Below are 25,124 nucleotides of genomic sequence, written 5' to 3' on the forward strand. Positions count from 1 at the left end.
CAATATTTTGAAAGCTTTTTTATACAATATTGTAAATAAATAATAAATAGTATTTACAAATAGTAAATTTGTAAATAAATGTCTCTTCCAATAAACATAGGTATTATAGGGACTAACTTTAAATGACTTCATAGCATTCTGCTATATGGAGTTTTCAGCCTATATTTAACAGTCCACTATTTTAGGTGGTTTCCCAATACCTTAGCATAGAAACAAAGCTGAAATAAGTATTCTTGTGATTAAAACTTTGCTTATAACCATGGATTTATTCCTAGGTTAAATTCCTAGAAGTGGAATTACTGGGTTAGAAGATATGCACCTATTTAAAATTTTGGATACTTACGGTATATCATAACTCAGCAGCAAAGGCCACTGGTATTTAGAAGAAATTAAGGCCATTCCTTCTCCACATCGGAACACCGGGCCCTGGGCTGGAGCTTGACGTTTCCCCCGGGGAGAGAGGCCCAGCTAGGGCTGCCCGCACAGGGGCGCAGTGGCCATGTGATTTCAGCTTCTCTTTGAAACACCATAGGAAAAAATGAAGGAAACGACAGCCCTGCTGGGAACCCCAAGTATGTTCTTTCTGGAAAATACTCCAACACAGCTCAGTCCTATCGCCTCGTCCTGCAGCACATTCTGTAGTCCTAAGATCTCATCAAAATTAAAAACTAGTTTTTTATCAGACAACTAATGAAAAGAAAAGCCACAGACCAGGAGAAAATATTAGGATTTGTATCCAGAATTCCTACAAATGAATCGCAAAAAGAGAAACAACTCAATTTAAAAATTGAGCAAAAGGCTTGAATAGACAGTGCAATACAAGAAGATACATAAATGTCCAAGAAACACACGAAAAAGTGCTCAACTTCATTAGGAATTAGGGAAATTATATCATTTCACATTCACTGGAATGGCTAAAATTAAAAAGATTAATGGCAACAAATGTTAAAGATGTTGAGTAGTAGAATCAGAACTGTCACCCTGCTGGTGGGAGGGTAAAATACTATACATACTTTGTACACCTGTTTGCAGTTTCTTAAAAAGTTAAACAGACACCTACCTTATGATCCAGAAATTCCACCCCTACATATTTATCCAAGATAAATAAAAAACATATTGTCTTGGTTCAGGCCGCTAGGATAAAATACCACAGACTGAGAAGCTTCTGAACAACAGAAATTTATTTCTCACAGTCTGGAGGCTGGAAGTCCGAGACCAGCTGCCAGCAGGCAGGGTGAGGGCCTTCTTCTGGGGCACAGCCTCCTCGATGTGTGCCCACATGGAGGAAGGGGCCAGGGAGCTCTGTGGAGTCTCTGTTACAAGGGCACTAATCCCATTCATGGGCGTCACACTTGTGACCTAATCACCTCCCAACAGCCCAACCTCCTAACACCAGCACGTTGCTGGATAGGATTGCAAACTATGAATTTTTGGGAGAAATAAACATTCAGATCATAGCACATATGTTCACAAAATATTTACGTGTAAATGTTTATAACAGTTTTTTTCTAGTAGCTGCAAACTTGAAATAACCCAAATGTCCAATAATAGGATGATGGATAAACAAATAGTAGTCTATTTATACAATGAATACTACTCAGCAATAAAAAAAAAAAAACTACCAATACATGCAACAACATAGATCAGTTCCGAGCAAAACAAGTCGGACACCAAAGAGGACATGCTGAATAACTCCACTTGAATACAGTTCAAGAACAGGTAAAACTATGACGGTAGATATCAGAAAAGTGGTTGTCAGGTGGGGAGGACGGTGAAGATTGACTGAAAGAAAGAATGAAGGAACTTTCTGGAGGTGATGGAAATGTTCTGAATTTTGATTGGACCGGTGGTTACAAGAGTACACACATTTGTCAAAGCTCATCCAAGTGCACGCTACAGACTTGTACATTTTATCATGTATAAATTTTGCCTTAATGAAACAAACAAAACGGGTTGGTCAACATAGCCAGTTTGATGGGGATGGTCAGAGAATGCCTCTCTGGAGAGATGGCATTTTTGGAGGCCTGAAAGAGACGGAGTTGGCCATGTGAAGGTCACAGGAAAGCTTATGAAAAGTCCTGAGACGGGAAAAATCCTGTATTTGAGAAATAGAAAGCTGGACTGTGTGGGCTGACTTGTGTCCCTACCCCAAATTTATATGTCAACCTCCTAACCCCCGATACCTTAGAATGCAACTGTATTTGGAGATAGGGTCTTTACAGAGGAAATTAAGTTAAAATGAGGTAATTTGAGTGCCCTAATACAATACGACTGGTGTCCTCATCGGAAGAGGAAGTTTGGACACAGACATGTAAAGAAGGAAGACAATGTGAAGACAGGGAGAATATGGACATCCAGAACAAGGAGAGAAGCCTGGAACAGATCTTTCCCTCATGGCCCTCAGAAGGAGCCAATCCTGCCTACACTTTGATCTCAGACTTGCTGCCTCCAGAACTGCGAGAAAATAAATTTCAGTTGTTTTAAGTCAAACTTAAAGTTTTAAGTCATCAGGTCTGTGGTACTTTGTTACGGCAGCCCGAGCTGACTCGTATGGCTGAAGACCCGACTGTCAGGAGATGTGGCTGGAGAGGCAGACAGGGGCCAGATCAGGCGGGGTCTTGAAGGCCATGGGAAGAAGGCTGGACTGTTTGCAAAGGGCAAGGGGAAACTCTTAAAGAACTGTAAGCAGGGGAGAAAGGTGATTGGAATTTCTGGGAGGTCAGTTACAAGGCTCTGGCAGTAACCAAGGTGAGAAAAGATGGCAGGGGTTGGGTTAGGGTGGTCATGGACAAAGAAGGCGTGGATGAGTGCAACGTATATTTTGGAAGAGAGCTGACGGGACTTGCTGAGAGATGAGATGTGGGGATGAAGGAGACAAAGGAGTCAAAGATCAGACCCTTTAGCAAGAAGGGGTTATCCTCATACATGGTCTCCTTGACATTCCCTGAGCTCCCCAAGCATGGGTTCCTCTGGGCCCTTCCACTTGCTGCTCCTTGTGCCTGAAAGCTCTTGCTCCAGGGGTCGGCCTGGCTGGCTCCCTCATTTCAAGTCTCTACTCAAAGTCACTTCCCCAGAGAGTCCTACCCTGGCCAACCCATAACGAGCACCTCCTGTTATTCCCCACTGCCTCCCCTGCTTTACGTCGCTCCACAGCATTTCTGACATTGAGCTGTTTGTCTAGGTTCCTAGGTGTTGGCTACCTGTTCCCCCTACTGGAATATAAGCCCCATGAGGGCAGGGCCTTTGTCACGTTTCCTTCTGTGTCCTAGCATGGCAAACAGTAGGACTTTAATAAATACCTGTTGAGTGAACGAATGAAAATTAGTCTTAAAAGAGAGCCTGGAGAATTTCTGCTCAACAGTAAAAGACATTTCCGTGTGTCTAAGATGAATGAGACAGTCTATTTAGAATGGAGTTGAAGAGGAGGAATGAAGGGCTCCTGAGGCCATTTATTCTAGAATTTCTTAAGTTATGAGCCCCAAAGTGGATAGATGTCTTACAAGGCCATAGTGTCCAGGACACACAAGTGTGTGTGACATCACTTTGCCTCACCCAGGCACCTCATTTCTGGAACACAAGAATTTGAAGCCTCTCTCCAAAATTTGCCCCAAGGCCTAGATTTCAGCTCAGTGCCCATCACAGCTCCATCCAGCAAGGAGAACAGATTCTGAACAGATTCTGCAACTTCACAGCATGGGCCCAAAGACCAAAGGGGGTTTCAGCAAGATACATTTCTGGGCCATCTGGTCAGGATGAGTTGATCTGGCTCCATGTCCATTTTTCTCTCCACCACACAGGGGCCTTCGGGCAACACAAACAGTGCTGCTTCCCTCCCTTTAATGCCTGCCCCGGCTACAACAGCCCCTGCCAGTGCTGCCTGTCACTGAGGAAGTAGAGACACATTTACAAAGCTACTTCTGGAAACTAGACTTCAGGAGTTTTCAAGTCCCCTTGTGGGGAGAAGACTATCAGGGCGCGGGGGCAGGCAGCAGCTTCATCCTGAGTCGACATCTCAAAAGCATCTTTGACAATAAAGGGAGACTGGTACCTATCAGAACAGGTAGGGGCTTCAAAATAATGCTGTGATGACTTCTATTCTGGAACAGGTGTGCAAATGGAATTTCTAAAAAATTTCAGCAAAATTTCAAATTTCACTCTGATTGCCTTCCAAAGGATGACCCACAATCACTTCAAAACTGCAGGGATATGAAGACAGCCTGCTGTTTCTGTGGTTTAGGTGAGTAGAGAAAACATTATAGAGTCTCTCCTAGATTTCTAAGCGTAGACGGACATCCTTTTTCTTTTTAATCTTCCAGAGTCACCCATGGTTACACTGAGACCATGGGGTGAACAGTCAAGGATAAAAGAAGGTGCTTCGACACCCTCCGAAAATGGACACGTCTCGGCATTACTCACTGCTCCCAGAGCAAAGCCTCTCCATCCTGGAGCAGGAGTCTCAGGAGCCAGCTCATCCTCTTGTCTTTCTCCCCCATCATCTGCTGCCCTCCAAAGAGCGTGAAATTCAAATCCTGAGCAAGTCACAAGATCCCATTTACCAAGTTACAACCACTGGCCACCTTGTGTTTGGCAAAGTGTGACCTTAGACTTTGGAGGTGTGGCTTGTGTCGCGGCCATAGGGGGAAGCCCGTCTCCAGCCCCATCATGCTGGAGAGAGGCGCCCTTTGAAGAATACAATCTTCTCTTTGGTGTGGGACAAAATTCACAGCAGGGCCGAGATGTCTAAAGTGCTAGAAAGGAAAAGAAAGAGAAAAGAGCACCCATCTCTCCCTCATGGAATCTGTCAGCCACGGTGGTAATAGCTCATGTTCACTCTGTGCTTCACCTGCATTACCTCATTAATACTCACAACAACCCTACAAGGCAGGAACCCTTCGTATCCCCATTTCACAGATGGGGAAACTGAGCACAGACAGGTGAAGTAACTAGCCCAAATTCACTCTGCTAGTAAGGAGCTGAGCTGGAATTTGAAGGCAGCCCAGCCCCAGAGGCCATGAGCATGACCACTACACAGTACCTCTTATGAACGCTGAGAACAATATATGAGCCAGTCAAATAATTAAAAATACCTTTTAAAAAGGAATCAACCTGAAAGTAAACACAGAAGAATGGCTTTCTCTCACGGAAGCTATTTTGCTTTCGGGTTTGAGTGCATCATCAGCTGCGTTGATGAGCTGGCACAGCGGGCAGCAGGAAGCAGCGAGCCGACTCTAGTCCACGACGAGACAGGCTCACCCCACCAACCACGCACACCTGCCTTTTCTCCTTTCAGCTCCTGAAACAGTCAGACAGACTCGCAAAACCCTTCCTTGTCACCCTGTCTGCCTCCAAAACACAACCTCTAACTGCAGGCAGGACTTCCCCAGCCAACGGGAATAGTGGTCACTGGCTCACCACCTCCTGATCTTGCCCCTCACAGAGGGCCAACCAACGACTGGAGAGAGGAGTGACAGTGGCTTTGCTCCTGAAGAAGCCCAACCACAAGCGCTCCTCAGGTCGCGGGCCTGTGACAGCCTCAGCACCTGTCTACTCCTCTCCCGGTGTCTCAGCCAGGGAGTCTGCAGGCACCAAGCTGCCCCAGCTCCGTTGGTGAGGTCTGACTGGGGTAAATCAATCAGTGTAGCCCCTTCACCCATCCTCATGGCTAGTGGGGTTGATACAGGGGTGGACACTTGACCTATGGCGGTTCAGTTAGAGAAAAACTCACAAACTTTGTTCCATGGTTGGGAAAAGAGAAATTCTCTCTTGCATGGGTCAATGCAGTATGCAGATGCGAGGCCTGAGGCTGCTGCGGCCATTTCCCACCAGAGAGCGCCAACCTGCATCTGAAGCCGCTGCGTGGAGGACAGCGCTGCATAATGCAGAGAAATGGGCTGGAGCTCCAACAAAGCCCGCCCAACTTACTGCCCTCAATACACTCCCTTTTTTTAAAGATTTATTTATTTTTTATCCTCCCAAAGCCCCAGTAGATAGTTGTATGTCATAGCTGCACATCCTTCTAGTTGATGTATGTGGGACGCGGCCTCAGCATGGCCGGAGAAGGGGTGTGTCGGTGCGCGCCCGGGGTTCCGAACCCGGACCGCCAGCAGCGGAGCCCGCGCGCACTTAACCGCTAAGCCACGGGGCCAGCCCGTCAATATACTCCCTTAGTGATTTCAGACAGTTTGAGTTGGGTTGAATTTTCTGTTATTTTAGCCAAAGCATCCTAACTGATAACCACCATTTAGACCAAACTTCAGACAGTAACATACGTTTGCCTACAGTTTTGATAAGCCAGTCAAATCAAATGTTTACATGGCTCTGAGTCATAAATCTGCTCCATATTTTCAAGTCTCAGCTCAGGAGTCACCTCTTCGGTTGACACACTTGTTTGTTCATTTGCTCAACAAACAGAGACACTGCATCTCCAAGTGCTGAGGTTTCCAGGATGAATAAAACATGATTCTTGCCCTTGAGAAGTTGAATGGGGGAAACAATGCAAGTACACCTACAGACGGAAGACACGGAGTGAGGGCTTGGATGGGGGGAGTCCCAGCTGCTACTGGGACACAAAGCACCGGCATCTAAGGCAGCCCCGCAGATGAGGTCAAGGAGAAGATTCTGGAGGAGATGCATTTAAACTGAGTTCTGACAGCATTGCCTGAATAGGTGGTCCTCAAATGGGGGTGGGTTTACCCCCAGGCTACGTTTGGCAACGTCTGGAGACATTTTTGGTTGTCACAGCTGGGAGATGCTACTGGTAGCTAGTGGTTGCAGGCTAGGGATGCTGCTAAACATCCTACAATGCACAGCACAGCCCTCCATACAAAGAATTATCCGCCCCAAATGTCAACAGTGCTGAGGTTGAGAGATCCTGGCCTGCGTGAAGCAAGAGGGAAGGGATGTTCTCAGTGGAAGGATGAGCACATGCAAAGACAGAGCTGTGAAACCACAGGACAAGTCTGGGAAGGGTGTGCAGGGTCGAGCCACGGGCTGGATGAAGGAGTGGCGAGCATCAGCTAGGAGGCACACCCAGGCCAGCCAGAACAGATGGGTCCTGAGCCAGAAGCTTACAGTGTGAGTCTCATCCCCAAAGCTGGGGGAGCTACTGAAGGATTTTAAACAAGGTTGTGTGTTTTCGAAGGATTCCTCTGGTAGCTGTTTGGCGGCTTCAGCAGTGGTGAGTAATGGGGACTGGGCAGGCACCGGCTGAGGGACAGACAGTAACAAACCTTCAGGAGGACTCCCTGCTCCCATCCAAGTTCACTGCCACAGCACGCTGCATGCGTCTCTACCTGTCTCCTCCACTAGTCTGTAAAAGCACCTGGGGTGAGCACTAGAGCTATCCATCTTTCTCTTCTCCAGAGAGCCTAACACAGGTAGTACAGTGGACTCGCATGTGGGGCTGGGATGCTAATGTCAGCAGAGAAGGTAAAAATCATGTAGAGTAAAACCTTTGAAGATCTCTTAAATCGTCCAAGTGGTACAGCATACATGGCCTGTGTATACAACCTTATAGAGTAATATGTAAAAAGAAATATATAATCTGAAATGTACAATGTGAGCAGAAGAGATGCAAAACCTAATTTTTCTGCAATATTTAAACGATTCTTTCCTTTGTCTTTCAGAGCATATATTGTTGACTTTGCATAAGTTCAACGCACACTAACGCAATGATTCCACTGCACTCAATAACTGTTTGCTAGAGGTAGCAATTCCCAAGGGGTGTTCTCATTTGTCCACTGGCCTCTGGCTCCCACAGGGGTTTAGAGGCCACAGGTGGGCCCAGGAACACCAGGGTTGGAGGGACCAGTGTGGAGTGGACACTGCTGTGCTGCTCAGGACTGTGGGACTTTTTCTTCCGGCTGCTGGGCACACTGCCAGCTGCCAGCCCTCAGCTGTCAACTGGGAATTGCCTTTGCTCTCCCCAGCACTGGGGGAATCGACAATGTCACTTCTCTTGCTGGGAACTGTCCTTGGCTAAAGAGAGCTGCTTCACCCAAGGACACCCAATGACTGGTCAACACTAGAGGACAAAAGCCCAGGTTATTTCGCACAAACTCTGGACAATTCTGCGGGGCCATGTGAGCTACAGGGCTCCCCGTGGGGTCAGCTGAGGCCTTGTAGTATCTGTACCATAGCCCAACTTTGCCCAATCCTTCCCTTGCCCTACAGATGTCCATGCCAAAACATGCTGGGGACCCCGGCCTGCAGTAAGAGGCTACCCTAGTCAAGAGGGTCCATACAAGAGCACCCAGCACCACAGCAGGCTGCCCCTGAGGTGAAGGACAGAATCACCAAATCCAACCATTTGCTTCCCAATGAAAACAAGAGTTGGCTGTACCTTAACCAGGATCATCATGCAGTGCAGGGCATTCCTGTGCTTTCCTTGGTCTCTGACTGTCTTGCTTAAGCCATAAGACACTGGGGGAGCCGCGGGGAGCAGGGGAGCAGGAGAGACTCTCATTAATAATATAGGATTTACAAACTTCCCTAGAGGGCCCAGACTTGCTCTCACAGGCAGTCAGGGGCTTTCCAGGCCATACTTCATTCTCCTGCAAGTGGAACCCATTGAAACAACTGCTCTCATTCTTTGGCCTCCTTCCAGCAACCACTGCTCACCTGGAAGAAAGGGAGCTGGTTGCACTGCCAGCCAAGAGAAGCCACCAAACACACACCCCTACACACCACACAACGCACACACCTAGGCCTTTGGCAGGCAGGTGGGGACTGAGCTCAGAGTGATGCTTCCATCCCCCTCTTTGCGGTACCTTTCCTCCACTAGTTCCCCCAGCTGTTTCCCAGAGGTTGCCCTGCCTGGTAATCCTCTCATCCCGCTTCTACCTGGCGCCCGTGGTGGGGATGGTGGGCCGGCACCGGCAGCCTCTTGGCAGCATGCACTCCCGCGATGCCGAGGCTGCCCGGCTAACACACACTTCCTGGCCCTCCAGGAGGCGGCGGTGCATGAGACCTAGGTTCTGCCAATCAGATGCGCCAGTGTGCAGTCTGGACAGAGGAAACAAGGCAGGCCCGTCCTCCTGCTCCTCGGCAGTGCCAGGGCAGCCCGCTTCCCCACCTGCCTGCTTGGGGCAGAGGCAGCAGCCCCTCCTCCGGCCAGCCCTGGGGTTTTGTTCTCAGTCTTTCCTGGAATACTCCTCCAGCACTCCGATGATTCGGGGAGCACCTCATTCCTCACAGTCATTTTTTGTCGGTTTAAAATGGCTTGATGTTTTGTTTTCTGCAGCAGAGCCTTGCCTGATATAGTACTCTTTTTGTAGATTTACATATCCTTCTCAGTTGTAAAGAGATCTAACATTTCCTATCATTTCACTGAAGAATGCCCCTGGAATGAGAACTGATGACGGTGGTGGCTACAGCAGAGCCTTCGACGTCGCCTCTTCTGAGATGCATCAACGCATCAATCACCCTTCTTAACATTTTCAAGCCCACTGCCCACATTTAGGGTGGGCAGTCCGAGTACCTCCGCGGGTGGGACCTCGACAAGGCGCTGGAGAGAAACCTAAGGGAGTAGCTGGCCAAGACCTTTACTTCTGAGAGGTTGGCACTCATTTTCAAAGTGACAATGCAAACAATCCATTTCACAGTCTCTCGCACGGCCAAGGCAACAGCTGACTCCATTCCTGGAGTAGGTTTTTAAACTCCAAACACAAATCAAGGTTGAGGAGGTGCATTTTTATTTCTGGGGCATAATTTGATTATTACTTGCCCTTTGGAAGCAAAGGCTGATCCATCATGCACACACGGGCTTAATAATTGGGCCGATATAGGAAAAATCCCTTGGGTCTTTATTCTGCCTAAGAATTCATATTTGGGGCATTTTCTTTTCCCTTCCTCACTGTTTCATTATTTTCTCTGTGACTCTCATTCAGAAAATAACATTTTAAAAAATACTTTGAAATGGAGGTATTTTTGCTTTTAAATATTAGGCTGACATTATCTTTTCTACCCACTTTATGCACCAGGAAGGATTATCTTCAATGCTAAAGTGGGTTTAATGATATGGTCTGGTCTTTCAGGAGTGGTTAATTTTGGATACCTTTCTAAAATCATGCATTCTTCCAAAGGGGGTGCCTCCTCCCAGGAAATCACTAGCCGAGTGGGCCACAGTGACTGCCAGGAGCATGTGCGTCCCTCAGCTGTCAGGGTGACAAAAGATGGAGATGCCGCTGCCAAACACAGTGACTGCCCACCCCCTCGGAGCTCAGAGCGCCTCTCCCGCAGCCTGCACACCTGCTGCTCGAGGAACCAGCCAGGCTGCATCAGCCCCGGGCCCGGACTGGCCCCTGGAGCATGTGCTAGTTTGCTTCTTTATTCACGTATTCATTTATTTTTACATGCAGGCTTTTCTGTTGAGACTCTAAAGCAGTCAACTTCTGAAAAATTCACAATTAAATCAATCTCCCAGTGCTTTTGTTTCTACCACGTCAAGGAGCAGGTTCCCCTGGGGCTCAGTAATCTGGCAGAAATGACTGGAAATTCTGGCCTGGCTTCAAGATCCCCAGACCCAGTAGGAGGAATGACGTGTCTCCAACTGAATGGCCTGTTTACTGCTGGGCTAAGGGGTTCTTTTGCCAGGAGTGCTTTGGCATTTTTGGAAACTCAAGAGTTCAGAAAATAAATGCATTGTTTAAAACTATGGCTCTCTTCTTTTTCTACTTTATCCGCTGGTCTGTATTTTCCTTGTGTGAGTTTCCCCATGCAAGAATTCTTGTGAGACCTGGCATCTAGCCTCTCTGAGAGATCAGAAATATAGGACATGTATTATGTTATGTGAAGACAGACACATAGTGGTGGGTGCACTGGAGTCAGGTAGACAAATTACATACCTGCTCTGTGCCTTGGTTTCCTCATCCATACAACAGGCATAAAGAGAGAATCTACCGACTGGTGACAGTGCAAATTCAATTAGACGATACACAAGACTAGACAGGGCCTGGTCTACAGTGCACAGTCAGTTAATGATAGTCACCTGTCATGTGATTAGAATAAAAGGCACAGGAGAATACAGGAAGCAATTTCATCCTTACAGTCAATAGTCTAAATTCTTAAAATTGTTCCCTAGATGATCATCTTCTCTTAAGTAAACTCATCTTTGTTTATGTTTTTAAGATCATGTGCGTTTCTCAAAGGAAAGCACATTTTTAAAAAATCTATTAGATGAAGTGGGCTTCCCCTAAAGTAATCTATAATTGGAATATTTACACACCTCTGTGAGGGGTGAATAATCTCCTAAAAATTACCTCTCTCTTTCCATTGTTCTAGATAATTTACTAACACGACATTCCAAAAGTATTAAATAAGTATTACAAGTTATGGCATGGTTAAAAAAATCTGCAATGTTCTTTTTTCAAGACTAATAGGGAAACCTCTGGCCTATTTCCTCGAACTGTGAAAATGTCTGTGCCTAGGCTCTCACAAGAAACCTATTAATACCAATCTTGAAATAAATGAAGAATCACATTATATCTCAGATATGCCTAGGCAGGAGAACAAGTTCCCCAAACTACAAGCATCCAGGAAGAATATTCACGGTTGGTAGGGAGAGATTAACTGGAAAACTCAAAAGCCTCATTTTTAACCATAGGCTGATTATCAAATTGATGACCGAGTTTGGTATAAGAAATATTTTTAAAAGGAAAAAAATTAACATTGAATAATTTCACCTGGAGGAAAAAAAACAGATGTCCAAAGCATCTGGAATTTTATAAAACCAAACTATCAAATTGTTTTATATGAAATAGGACAAAGAAATAAAAGATAAGGTTATCACTACCAACACAAACATCAAGTTTAAATGAAAGGAAGGTTATTAGAAATTCAAATTAGGTAGAATATCTGTTTTTAATTGGACCATTAAAAAATCCCACTTTAAGCTTTTGTGGCAAACAATGATCAATTCTGAGGGGAAAAACAATCTTCTTGCCTTCAAATTAGCTTAATAAATTGAGTGTCATTTTCAAATTACAACCTCAAAAATTGTAACAAAAATTTATCCAGACATATTCGAATCATAACTCTTGTTACAAAATTTTTTAATTTGTAATTAGAGAAACATTTTAGGAGAATGGGAAAGAAACATTTTTCATAAAACTAAGAGTATATTCCAGACCATTTGAAATTCTGGGGCAGGGTAAGCGTTCTTGCACATCTCACATAGTACCATTCCCCGGGGCAGCGACCTGTGACAGGACGTGAACAACTTGAGGAGCCACCCAACAGTAACTCATGGCCTGGGGAAGTTTGATGGGGTTAGCAGACTCTGCGTGTGAGGTGTCACCCCACACAAGCATGTGCTCCATCACAGGGAGCCACCAGATTGCTCCGGCATGCCTCACTGTTTCCATGGCACACTGAGGAGTTATGAAATCAAGAACAAGTCCAACTTCTCCACACTGCTATGGAGCATATAAAGCCTGTGCTCAAAGGAATTCTAACCCACAGCCATGGTTCCTACTGAGTTTCTAAGGACAAATGGAAAAAAAATTAAGGACATTTAGAATTGCTGTTGAATTTCAAGTCAATAGTGTACTATTCATAAAATGGTTGAATTTAGAAATTGAGATCCTTTTAGCAATAATTTGTCACTCTGACAATTCCAAGTAGTCTTACTTTGCAAAACAGGTAATCAGGAATAATAAAATAGAAAATATTTTAGTACACTTTTAAATTCCACAAATATATAGTAAACTGAAACATTATGGGATGCTCCATCCCCTTGTTTTCAGGGGAAAGCAAAGCTGGTATTCACTTTGGCCCACCAGAGACTTACGTCGTATCCGCTGTTCCGGATCCCACGCCGGGGTCGCTCCCGAGTCACCAGAAGGTCCATCTCGGTTTCCCCCGGACTCGGGCTATTCAGAGACTGCCGGCTTCGGTAGACAGAGTTCTTCATCTGTTGCCTGAAGAAAATCCAACAACTATTATGATGCAGCAAACGCCCCGACAGATGGAATTCTCCACTGATCCAACATACAAGCAGCCAATGAAGGATTTGGGTTTGCCTCGCAAATTTCAGAACTGATGGTATTTGTTACCCGGCCATCAGAGGCCATGGAAATAGTGGAATAAAGATTTTTTTCTTTCCAGATGCTGTAACCATTTGGCTGAATTGTAAATGCTCTTTTCACATGGAAACTAGGTAACTATAATCAATTGCAACCCTGCAACCTCCTCTAAAATTCTGCTGATGGCAAGGCCAGGGGCTCTCCCTTGACCCCTAACGCCAGAGGAACAAACTTGCTCTTGTTGACGGTGTTGACTCAGCATCCTCCTGCTCCTTTTAATCTTTCGGATTTCCCACGCATGGTTCCATGATGTGTCAATAAACCCTGCGGCTAACAGGCGGCTTAGTACTGCGGCTGCTGATAGACTTTCTCTTCTACCTTCACCACAGTGGATTCCCTTCCAGGCTAAGGAGCCACAAAACAAGAGGCAATTTGGGGCTCATCTGTTATTCTCCCCCTCCATCTGTCTGTCCGTCCGTCCATCCGTCTGTCCATCCAGCCAATGTTGACTGAGCACCTACTATGTACCAGGCACTGTGGAAGATGATGAGGATCCACAGTGTGCAAGACAGACATGGCCCTGCTCTCCTGGAGCTCACATTCTAGAGAGGGAGACAGACAATCACCTGATAATTTCAGAGAGTGATAAGTGATATTAAGAAAAACAAGGAGATGTGACAGAGGTGACGAGGATGGGGCATGACTTGAGATCGATGGTTGGCGAAGGCCTCTCTGGAGAGGTGACATTGCAGCTGAGACCTAAAGAGAGCCAGCCACATGCCAGTCTGGGCACAGAGCATGTCAGGCCCAGAGAGGAGCATGCTCAGAGGCTCCACGAAGCCCCCCAGGATATGCATCCCCAGGATATACATTTGTCACCACTGTCTTGTTTCCACTTGGCGTTAGAGGAAGCTTTTTGAGGAGGGGGAAAGAAACAGCAACATGCTGGGGGTTGTGGCTGTGGTTTTCTCGTCTACCAGAGACAACTCTTGTGAGTGTAGAGTGAGATCCAGCGAGGCAGGCGACTCACAGGAGCCTGCAGAGTGACAAAGATGGGATAAAAATCACTGGCTACCTCTCTCTCGTCCAACAAGTTTCTCTCTGTAAATAACCTGCATTTCAGAGCATCTATCTTCAGAGAACTCCCCAAACACCACCTATTTTATGTCTCGGTTCTAAGATTCCACCCCTTGATGGGTTAAAGGTGAAGAGGTTGCACTGTTTATTCCCAGTGACCATGCGGGAAGCCAGAAGCCTGGCAGGTGTGCAGACTTGCCAAGATTGCACACTCAGTCAGTCACAGCAGGACAGACACACCCTGCTGGTCTAGCACAGACACAGGAACTTCTAAGGCAAATCACCACCCATGCAGTTAGCCTAGGGAATACAACAGGCACTCTTAGACTACGCCTGCACCACGAGGAGTTCACCTCTATTCATCTCTGTGGTCTCTGCTCAACTGGTACCCATGATGACCTTCTTTTGGTAAGAGCACCATGATGTTCTTTAAGGGCTACCCTTCCTCCAGGGGTTGGCATGTGACTCAGGCCGGACAATCACAGCATCACATCCCCAGGACCACAACAATTGGTCAGAGGGTGGGCACATGAGTTGGTCCAATGAGACCAACTGAGTCTCAGGGCTTCTACTAGAGCAACCAGGAATTCTCTTGGTATTGAGGTTTCTAAGAAGATAGGATATAAACTGGAGTTGCTGGCAGCCAGTTTGCCACCATGATGTAAGAGCCTGACTGAAAAGGAGCCAACAAAGTGTGAAGAGAGAGCAAGATAAATATGGGAGACACTGTATGACCCCTTGCATCTAGTCACGTCTGAAGCCTTGACTTTTCAATAATGTTCAATGACAAATTCCCTTTTTATCTAACCAGTTTGTGCTGGATTTCCTTCATTTGCAACCCAAAGAATCCTGACTAATATAGGAGCTTAAACCTAATATTATAAGCTTCCTTTAGGAATGGAGCACAGCCTTGTGAAAGAGAATCTGTTCTGAGTGATTCACACTTTAAGGCAGACCCCAAGAATTCTCATCCTTGACCTAATTACAAATCATTTTTTGAAAAACCAGACTTCGCAACTATCCTGAGATTGTCAATTAGCCCATTTAGAAAAGATTTACTAATAAGGGCGGTGGGGGAATAAATACTAGGATTAGCAATTGACATTTAAGTAGGTTATTTTGGAAGTATTAGAAATACAATGGTGAGATTGTGTAAACCCTTTCCAGAACAACGTTGTGGGTGACAGTTTAGACCCTAGAGTGCATTCTTGTCTCCTTTTCCACCAGAGACAATGTTCCTTTAGGATACACAGCTCAAAGCCTGCTGTTTAACATGGATCTCAATTGACCAGACCAATGTGTGCCTGGTATGCGAGCAACTACTTAGAAATAAATTAAGCTCTCAGGTAAAGAAAGTACTTATTTTAATCAGAGTTCCATTAGGTGTATTCATTTCTTGTGGTATTTTTCTATATTTTTTCAAAGTTAACAAATTTGGAAACTTTCAATATTCCAAAGTAAGTTTTTTACCTCTGAAAATATTGCTGGGTGGATAATGATAAATTTTACTTGGACTTTTAGGGGCTTTTTAATCCCACTATAGTTTAAGAAAGTAGTTCCCAAACCGTATTCTATGGAACCCTAAGGTTCCATAAAGATGGAATAGAGCCACTGAGAAGGAGGAGGAGAAGGAGGAGGAGGAGGAGGAGGAGGAGGAGGAGGAGGAGAAGGAGGCTGTGCTTCCATCAGAGCAACTCTGTCTTCATGAGTTAGAGCCTTAGGCTGGTTCCCCCAGAAGCAGGCTCTGTGATGATGTGAGTGCCAGTGATTTCCTTGGGAGAGGGTTCCAGGACACACAAGTCAGAAAGTGAGAAAGTGAGGGAGGGCAGGGAAGGAGGCCAATAAAGGGTATGATATAGAGCAGAGTAGTATTTTGGGCAAATGGGGCTCAAAGTCACTGCAGGAGTATGGTAGACAGATGTTTCACAACGTAGGTTTAACTTTATGCAGGTATGGCAAGACCAATAATCAGGAGACACCTGCCAATGAAAAGACAGCTTGTTACACTCACAGATCCCAAAAGGAAGGGGCACCCCATGCCACAGGGGGCCACGGGGGGAAGCACCAGGGTCAGTCACAGTGGGAGCAAGGGGATTATGCGGGCAAGAGCCATTATTGTGGTTTCCATGGGAAGGAATGGGCAAGGCAGGGTCAGCAGGCTTAGGATTGGATGGTTTAAGTAATTTCACAGACTCTGGGGCATGGGGCCATCCTTAGTTGTCTGGTACCTGACCCTCGGGCGATTAGGGCAGGGGGATTGGGGCCCAGATTGTGAGAGCCCTGTGTAAAGGAAGTGGCTGGGGCGTGGGTGCTGGCTTGTTTGGGTCGCATGTGAAAGGTGCACTTGCAGGGGAGCACTTCACTGTCTCTAGGAACTGGCTGCACGGCCCTGGGAGGGGCAGGGCCCCTCCAGTGTCAGCAGGACCCCAGACGTCAAATCATCAAATACAGAAACTAGAAAACATGGTCATTACCACAGTGTAGCTTACACCTTAGAGTTCTCCTGCCGGGGGTTATCCATCAGTTCCCATCTGTCACTGACTCAGGCTGCTCCAGAGCTCTTATTAATGGCCTGACACCTCTCCTCGGGGCTGTCAAGAAAAGCCCTCCAGTGGGAGTCACGGATGCTCGCCGCAGTAAGCAGGATGCTGCCGGCCTGCACAGGCGCCATGGGAGCCAAGGGACTCTGCGGGGGCCTCGGACAGCGTCTGCCTGTTATATTACACACTTGGTGTCTCTGCATAAGAGGTTGTAACATAAAAATGGGGCTGGTCTTCTGACCTTAAAGAAAAAAGCTGTGAAAACTCTTAGAAGATATGGGGACAAGTCAACATGTGAAATCTAAACTCGGTCTGTCATTTCACTTAATTTAGGTCTCAGGGGAAATTCTCGTTACTGATGCCAGCTCTGGCCCAGAGAATGACCCCCTCATCTGTGCCCTGCAGTGGTGAGGTCACCAAGCGCAGCAGCCCCGGACGCTGAACTGTGAGCAGCAAATGACAGGGGGTCTCACCTGCACTAACAGACAGCACAGCCTCTGGAGGTGACAGCAGAGCGTGACAAGAACACCACCTCAAGGCTTACTGCGTCCCTGTCAATCTCTTCTTCTCTGCTAACCCTTCCTCCCCATCCCACCTCCTGCTGATCTCGTCTCCATTCCTCCCCCACCTCATCTGATCTGTGGTTATCCTTATTTTTTCCTTAACTGGTCAAAAAAATTTTAACAGTATTTTTGGTGCTTTAGAGTCATTCAGTCATTTCCTCAAGACGTATTTACTGAGAACTGACTACACACTCACACTTCAGCAGACCGTCAAAGGGCCATAGGAAACTGGCCTGAATCTCTGCTCAGCAGTGGACATGCATCTCTGCAGAAAAAGTTGTGTTCACTCTCCTTATAAAAAGTCTTAACTGAAATTTTTATTTATTTCTCAAATAACTTCCAAGCTAAGTTCCTCTTATCTGCATATAATCTTTGATTCATTTTCTGAGTGTCAGCAGGGAATCTGGGAAAACAACTCCCCAGCCCAGTCTGTGAAAGACCAGTGAAGAGTCCCACAGGGCAAAGAAAAAGCTAAAGAAGCCCCAGCCTCCTGGAAATCCATATCTTTTCTTCTCTTTCTTCCACAGTTATCAACACAGTGACACATGCATTGTGATCCCTGTCACGGTGTGATTTTAGATCAACAGCTTGTCGTACCCACCAAGCCTCATTAGAAGCACGGCAAATGAAGCACTGGTTTAGAATTCTCTCTTTTCTTTATTGAAAATAAATTATGTTCATTCATAAAATTTAGCCTCACCTCCCAGCTTGACTTTGTGGTTTCCATCCAAGCCTGTCACATAGTCATTTTTGCTTTTAATAAATCCCCACTCAGGCCAGGAACTGTCTTGTCTCACCGAGTCTGCGGAGGGTGCATCTGCCAAGGCTACGGGATGGGGTGGAGTGTTGGCATGCTCGAAGCCAAGGGGCTGTTGCCAAGGAGAATGCATATTTGAAAGAGATGGTCTTAAATCATGAAAATGCATCTGAGGAAGTGCTTTGGAGTGGGGAGAAAAAGAAGAAAGATGGGCATTCTAGCTTTGCTAACCTCTACCCCTTTCCACGGTAGGTGAGGTCACTCTGTCTGGTTAGCAGCAAAACTCAGAAGGATACCAATTCAAAGCGCCGGGCCTAAGCCTCTCTTGCTGGGCTAGGTCCCCCTGTTAGAGTGTTACAGGACCTCACATTTCAAACACTCATCATGCTTATGAGTAACAAACTTTTGGGGTAGTTATCTTTCTCTCCCATCAGACCTTAAGTTCCACAAGAACAGCGACTGGGCTGTCTTTTCCACCATACATGTTGATTGAGTTGAATGAATGAATGAGAAGAAGCACACACAGCCATGGCATCTCCTACAGTGCCTAATACATAGTGGGTGACAATAAGTGTTGAATAAATGAACAAATCTATAAATTAAAGAGATGAACCCAGCACAGATCCCTGAGTAGCTGTGCGGTAAGTACTCACTAAAGCTGAATGAAAAGGTGAGGCATGAAATTTGCTTTTCTTAAGCAATAGCTATTAAATAATTGAAAAATACAATGTCCCCTGATCTAGAAGTTACATAACCAGGTAGGTGATAGTTATATATTTACCCAGCTCTGAAACAGCTACTGGTTTGAAAATATCATTAAACTAAAGGACAATTATGATTGTTTGCCCAAGTATTTTTTTGAATGGCTTCAATTTTGTTCTCTTCATGATAGAGCATCGGCTCATGCAGACCAGCGTGGTCCAGATGAGCAGCCTGCAAAGATCACAGTCCTGAGGTAACAGATGAAGGGACCTGGACTGTACTGCCCAACGCACCTCTGCCCTCATCCCACTAATGGTACAAGGACCACCAGAGCATCCCTTAGAGACAGCACCTGTTTTTAGACTCAGCGAATGGGGCACACAGTTCTGGGTCTGGATCCAAAACATGCTCGATTTCCTTTGGGGCTTTCTCGTACATCTTTTTTCTTTCCGTCTGAGCCTTGTTCACCTCCACTGCGGGGAAGTCGTAATACCCCTTCCTCTTGGCCTTGAGGCGCAGCTTGTTCCGATAGTGCTCAATGTCGGACTTCTGCTTCAGGGCTTTGTCCACCTGGGGAGAGAGACAGGCTCAGGTCCACCCCTGACCAGGCAGGCCGACAGCTGGGAGGCTTTCATCAGAGGGTCACAACTCCTGGAAACGCTGTCCTAGGCTTCACCTCTGGTCCTTTGAGCCAGCCAGACCCACCTGTGTCCCATTCCAAGACCAGCCCACAACAGTGGGCCACAAACAACGTGGAGCCTGGCACCCCCTGGGTCACCTGAGACCACCCATCAGGGCCTCCTTCTCCCTCGCCCACCCGAGGCTGCTCAGGCCGAGCCCTGACTCCACGCTCTCCCTTTGTGCTGTGGGCCTTAATGCCACCGAAACCCTTACAGTTCCCCCGTGTGGAAGCCTCTGATTTGGCAGCCCAGCTAGTTTTGGTGCCCCAACTCTAGCTCCAGCCCTGAGGAACTCAATGGACTCCCCTGGCCATTTAGCTGGTGCCCATCTGGATAAGACAGCCAGTTCCTGAAGAGGTTGAGCTGGGATGAATGGGGTGGGAAGGGGGAGCCTCCAGACAGCCTGCTCCCATGTCTCTCTACTCTACGAACCTGCCTTTGAGAGCTGATTTTTGTCAATCTGTATCTTTCTTGAGAGAAAGGTGATTTTGAAGCCTTGTATGGCCACTAACGGCAATGTCCTATAGAGAGTTCCTGCTCTATAGGACAAAGCCAGTCTAGTCTCACAGAAATGAACATGGCCAGCATACCTTCTGACCTGTCAAAGATACAAGCAGATGACTAGGCTAAATAAATAAATGATGAGGATGCTACACCCATGAATGGAGCTGAGTAGTGAAATCTGCCTGACACTTACTGGATAAGATGGAGAACCATTTGTGCTGTTTGTAATCAGATTTGACTGTATTAATATAACCATGTATAGTGCTGTTAATATGTTTTCTTTAAAGTAATTTCCTGTAATTCACAAAAGAAAAATTCATCCAGTGGTAAGATATATATCAACCTACAGTAAGAAGCCAAAGGTTCACTAACACAAGGCTGCATTTTATATGTTTTATTTTCACAGCATTTGAAGAAACATAAACTGGGGGACATCTTTTTTCTAACTTTTGCAGAGATCTCCCCAACCCGGGCCCTAATAATACTTTCAGGCTGGTAGCATTTCACAAGTCTTCGCTGTTCCCTCACTCTGCTTGCCGCTGAGGAAATCAGCAAAGAGAAGAAGCTAGCGAGACATCCTCTGAGCCAGGAATCCCACTCCTGGAATCTCTCCTAAAGCAACTTTCCAAGAGAGGTTCAAAGTGTTAGCTGAAAGTTGACATCACCAGTAATCAGACATATCAATATCAAGTACTTCCTGAGAGGACAGCCACAAAAGGGCACATGACTCCCAAGGTTATGCCAAAAATGACAACCTCAATCTAATCACAAGAAAGCATCAGACAAGCCCAAACTGAGGGACATTCTACATGATAACTGGCCAGTCCTCTTCAATAGAGTAATGATCATGAAAGACCAAGAATGGTCACAAAGAAAGACTAAGGGACTGTCCCTGACTGGAGGAGACTCAGCAGACAACGAAATGCCATGTGAGATCCAGGACTGGATCCCAGATAGGGAAAAGGACACTGGCGGGAAAACTGGTGAAATTCAAATGAGATCCATAGATTAGTCAGCAGTGTAGTACCACTGCTCACTTCGTGGGTTTGCTCATTATTCTCTGGTTATGCAAGATGTTAACATTAGGGGTAGTGAGGGAAAGAGAGTATTGGAACTCTCTGTTCTACTACTGCAACTGTTCTGTAAGTCCAAAATTATTTCAAAATAAAAAGTTTTTTAAGTCATGCGTGAAATTATTCTTTGTAGTGTTATTTATAATAACCAAAACCAAAACTAAAACCACAAAATACCTGGAAGGTTTGAACAATGGGAGATCAGTTTTCCAATCAATGGTATCCCTGCTCAACCAAGTCATTGAAAATGACCTTCAGAAAGACAAGAGCACTACATATATGCTTCCGATACAAGATGGAAAGTCCGTGTATGATGAGATTCTCAAGCACACGTGGATTTGATCAAAAGCTTGAAGATAAGGTGCAAAAAACTGAGGATAGGTTAGGGTTGTGAAATTACAGCGATCTTTCTCTTATTGTCTGAACTTTCTATGTTGTTTTTATGTTTTCTTTAAAATAATCTTTAAAAGAATTTTCTTGAACACACAAAAGGAAAATTTATGGCTTTGGGTATACTTTCTTCACTTAAGCCTCTCCTAAGGGAAGAAAGAAGAAAATTATAAGACAATCCACCCTAAACGCCACAAGGCAGCAAATGACAGAGAACAGTTCAGCACTCTTTTCCAATCCAAATGCCAGCAAGGTCCATTCCTGTAACTACCCAAATATGACAAGTCGGCACTTCTGGACAGCGAAAATGCTTGTCTGCTCTCCTTCCAGGACAGGCGATGGGCCTGGCAGAAAACGGAGTGGTATGTTGAACTTAGCCGAGATCTGGACTCTGTCTGCATGACATTTACAACACTAAGCTGAGATGAAAAGACCCAGGTATGGTGGCCATCACCTGGGTCCATGTTAGCAGAGGGTCCTACCAAGGGTCATCACCAGCGTGTGAGTGACAACCCCAGGGGCCTATAACCACTGGGCTGGCGTGTCTGGCGGCAGAACTGTGCCAAAGGAAAGATTCAGTGGGTGTGGTGATACAGATTCCCAAATTATAGTGCCAAGGAGCGTCAAGTCCATGGTCAATGAATCCTTGCTCATTGACTGACTAACTGATAATAATAATAATAATGATGATGTATTTATTGTGTGCCAGGCACTGTTCTAAGTGCTTTACATATATTAATTCACTTGATCCTCACCAACAGCCCATTTTACAGACGGAAGTCCTGAGCAGAGAGAAATGAACCAACCTGCTCAGAACCACACAAACAGTAAGTGAAGAGCTGGGATTCAGATCCTCGCAGCACGGCTGAGAGTCCATACTCCTTAAAGCACAATGAGATGTTTCTGTTCTTTTTTGGGGGGGATGATAATTTATTGAACTAAATATAAGACAAAGAAATGCTCATCAGCATTAAATACCCTATACAATTCTCTGGCAGTATTTTAAAAGCCTGAGTGAAAGTAAGAAGAAGTGCATATAAAAAGAATTTCTCTTTTTTCTCTTGCCATGGACTATGGAGTTCTAAAAAATACCAATAATACCAATAAAAACATTTAGTTTTTATATGCATTCATATCAAAATAAGAATTTTAGTTTGGACTATATCTATAATGTCTTTAAGGATATGTTATAGCTCAATAAAAGAAAAAATCTGCCCTTGTGAGTGTTAAGTCACCTCTCCAAGCCAAAGACACAACAAAAGGTATATTTAAAATTTGGACATGTTAATCATTATGATTTGATTAGCAACTCAACTCTTTTTTTTAATTGAGGTATAATTGACATATAACATCATATTAGTTTCAGGTGTACGACATAATGATTCAATGTTTGTATACACTGAGAAATGATCACCACAAGAAGTCTAATTACCGTCTAGCACAATGCTAGACGGTTTCACTGATGGGCCACAGGAAAGAGAGGGAGGGAGCACTGGAGAGGGAGCCAGGGGGCCTGAACATCATGTTGTCACCACACCTTCAGTGTGACTTTGAGCAAGCCACTTGAACCCTCTGGCTTCAGCTTCTTTGTCTAAGAAATGAGGAGGTTAGCACAGAAGTGCTCTGTGAGTCTACAACCAGTAGAGTTCTTTTTAAAAATCAATAAACTTCAACCCATCACACCTTCAGGCCAGCTCAGTCTTTCTGTCCAGAAAGCAAGAGGAGCTTCCTGAATCAGGTCTGTAAAAGGCTTTCATCCGTGGCCTGGATGGGGGAACGAGGACAAGCTCCTGATGTCCGGTTACAGTGCTCAGGTGTACAGGGCCATGGCATGTTCCTTGAGGTGTGGTGGGAAAAAGACTTTAAAACTTTGGAATTCTCCCACCCATTGCAGGTAGCAATAGCACAGTATAAAAAAATGAAATGAACAACCCACATGACAGCTTGACAAGAGAGAAAAACATGAGTAAGTATGTGTGCGTGCACACGTGTAATGCAAACGTTCACACACAGGTTCCATATGCATGTTCTTAAAGGTTCATAAACATCTTCAGCCACTGACCATTCTGCTGCAGAAAATGGAGAAACGGCAGATAATTTTTACGCATCTTGCTCTCTTGCTCTCCGCTAAACTGCTTGTATCTATCTTTCTATCTGTCTGTCTATCTATCCATCCATCCATATGTTTTTCTTTGGTGAAGTCACCATTCTCCGGTGTATGTTACAAATTTTTTTCAGACCCTTAGGAAAATTGATTAACATCATGATATTCACTGATATCCTCCTGGAAGCAGACAAAGGGTTATTTCAAGCTTGCTCAAGGAGTAAAGTCATTTCAAAGCCCATACAGTGGGCCACATCCCTGTCCCCTATGACAATATCTTCTCCGGTTCCCTATCAGTTCAAGCCCCGCCCATCCCCGCTACAACTGACAACCCATAATGAACAGGCTAGGAGTGTTATCAAGAAAGGCAGAAGCTGTGTGTGTGAGGGGATGGGGAAGTAGAATTTTTGATGTTTCTCTTCATAACTATAGTTTTTAAAAAGCCCACTCTGGGCTTTCTAATGAAGGTGAAAAAGATGCTCCAAAAACATCATCCAACAAACTCGTTTAGGGTGACATGTTCTGATTCATTCCATGGAGGCCTGTGCGTGCAGAGGGAAGAATGACCGACAGAGCCCTAGACACCTGGACGCACCCTGCACCGTGTTCCCAGGTGCTGCTCCTTGGTCCAGATTCCCGGAGGCCTGGCTGCACTGGCTGTCTCCGCTCTGGGGCCTCTAGTGCTCACCTCCCCGCTGAGGGCTGCCGACTCCTGGCTCCTGTCCGAGGTGGGGTGTGCCACGGGGAGGGCTGTGGGCTTGATTGCGATGAGCTGCACAGATCCAGAAGACGTGTCAAAGGGATCGGCAGTTGCCTTGCCAGAGTTGTCAAAAAGAACTGCTCCTTCCTCTTCATCACTCGCTGGCACTAAAGCACAACAGAAACACATCGATTTCGTGGTCACAGGGGAGCTGCACAATCATGGGGGGATTTGTGGAAGGCTCACAGCCTAGGACGGTACTTTACGCAGAACGACCTCAGGAACAGCAGTGTCTGTTCTATGCCAAGGGCTCACTGCTGCTGGTGGAGTTCTTTTAAATTTAAGATAAACTATTCATCTCTCCACTGCATTATCAACGGGTAGGAAAGAATTTTACAAGTTTGAATTTAAATGGTAAAAACCATTTTTTCAAAACTGTGACAAAATGCTTTTGAAAAAAACAAATTTTTTCTATATTTGGGTTGGAGATGAGAAAGGTGCAATTTGGCCAAACCTGGCAACTGTTCTTAAAATACGACAATCAACAGAATAACAGCATTCAGTTCAGTCTCTGCCACCACAGCTACTCATTTTTGCAGGACCTTAAGGGAACAGGCCTTCCCTGGTCACCCGGCCACAGCAGCTGCTGCTGATGCTTTAGTTTCTCTTTCTAAAGGCTGCTGCTCCAGTGATGTGGGGTTTTGTTTCTTTCATTTGTCTAAAACAAAAGAAAGCTAAGAAATAACCCCCAGAGAAACGAATTTAGCTGGAGACAACTCCCTTAATTAAACAGAGCGATTTCTACCTACGCTCTTTTCACTAATTCTCCTCTGACAGACGACTCGGCTGCGAGTGCTGCAAGACAGCAGCCTGCCTTGTGCTTCCATCACCAGGTGGACAGAAGTTCCAGGGCCAGCGGTATCTTGCCGATTTACTTGTTCTGAAAGCACAGTCCCATTAGGTGACTATAAGAAGGATAGTTTACTGAGCACGGCTCGGGGAGAGATACATT

At 45.6% G+C, this 25,124-nt stretch overlaps 1 protein-coding gene across 5 annotated transcripts in view; it reads right to left on the bottom strand.

The window, feature by feature from the left end:
• Positions 1 to 25,124, bottom strand: part of LOC101391864 (UPF0606 protein KIAA1549L) — a 281,751-nt gene that overhangs the window by 36,544 nt on the left and 220,083 nt on the right. For all 5 annotated transcript variants that reach the window (XM_087423158.1, XM_087423156.1, XM_087423155.1 and 2 more), the window contains 3 exons: positions 24,101 to 24,279; positions 19,014 to 19,231; positions 12,788 to 12,917 (listed from right to left, as the gene is read on the bottom strand). In XM_087423158.1, coding sequence (XP_087279284.1) covers positions 12,788 to 12,917; positions 19,014 to 19,231; positions 24,101 to 24,279 — 527 coding nt within the window. The remainder of the gene's footprint in view (positions 1 to 12,787; positions 12,918 to 19,013; positions 19,232 to 24,100; positions 24,280 to 25,124) is intronic.

Source organism: Ceratotherium simum, chromosome 34 (assembly GCF_057802395.1).
Source record: "Ceratotherium simum simum isolate JZ-2026a chromosome 34, ASM5780239v1, whole genome shotgun sequence".
NCBI classification, from domain to species: Eukaryota; Metazoa; Chordata; class Mammalia; order Perissodactyla; family Rhinocerotidae; genus Ceratotherium; species Ceratotherium simum.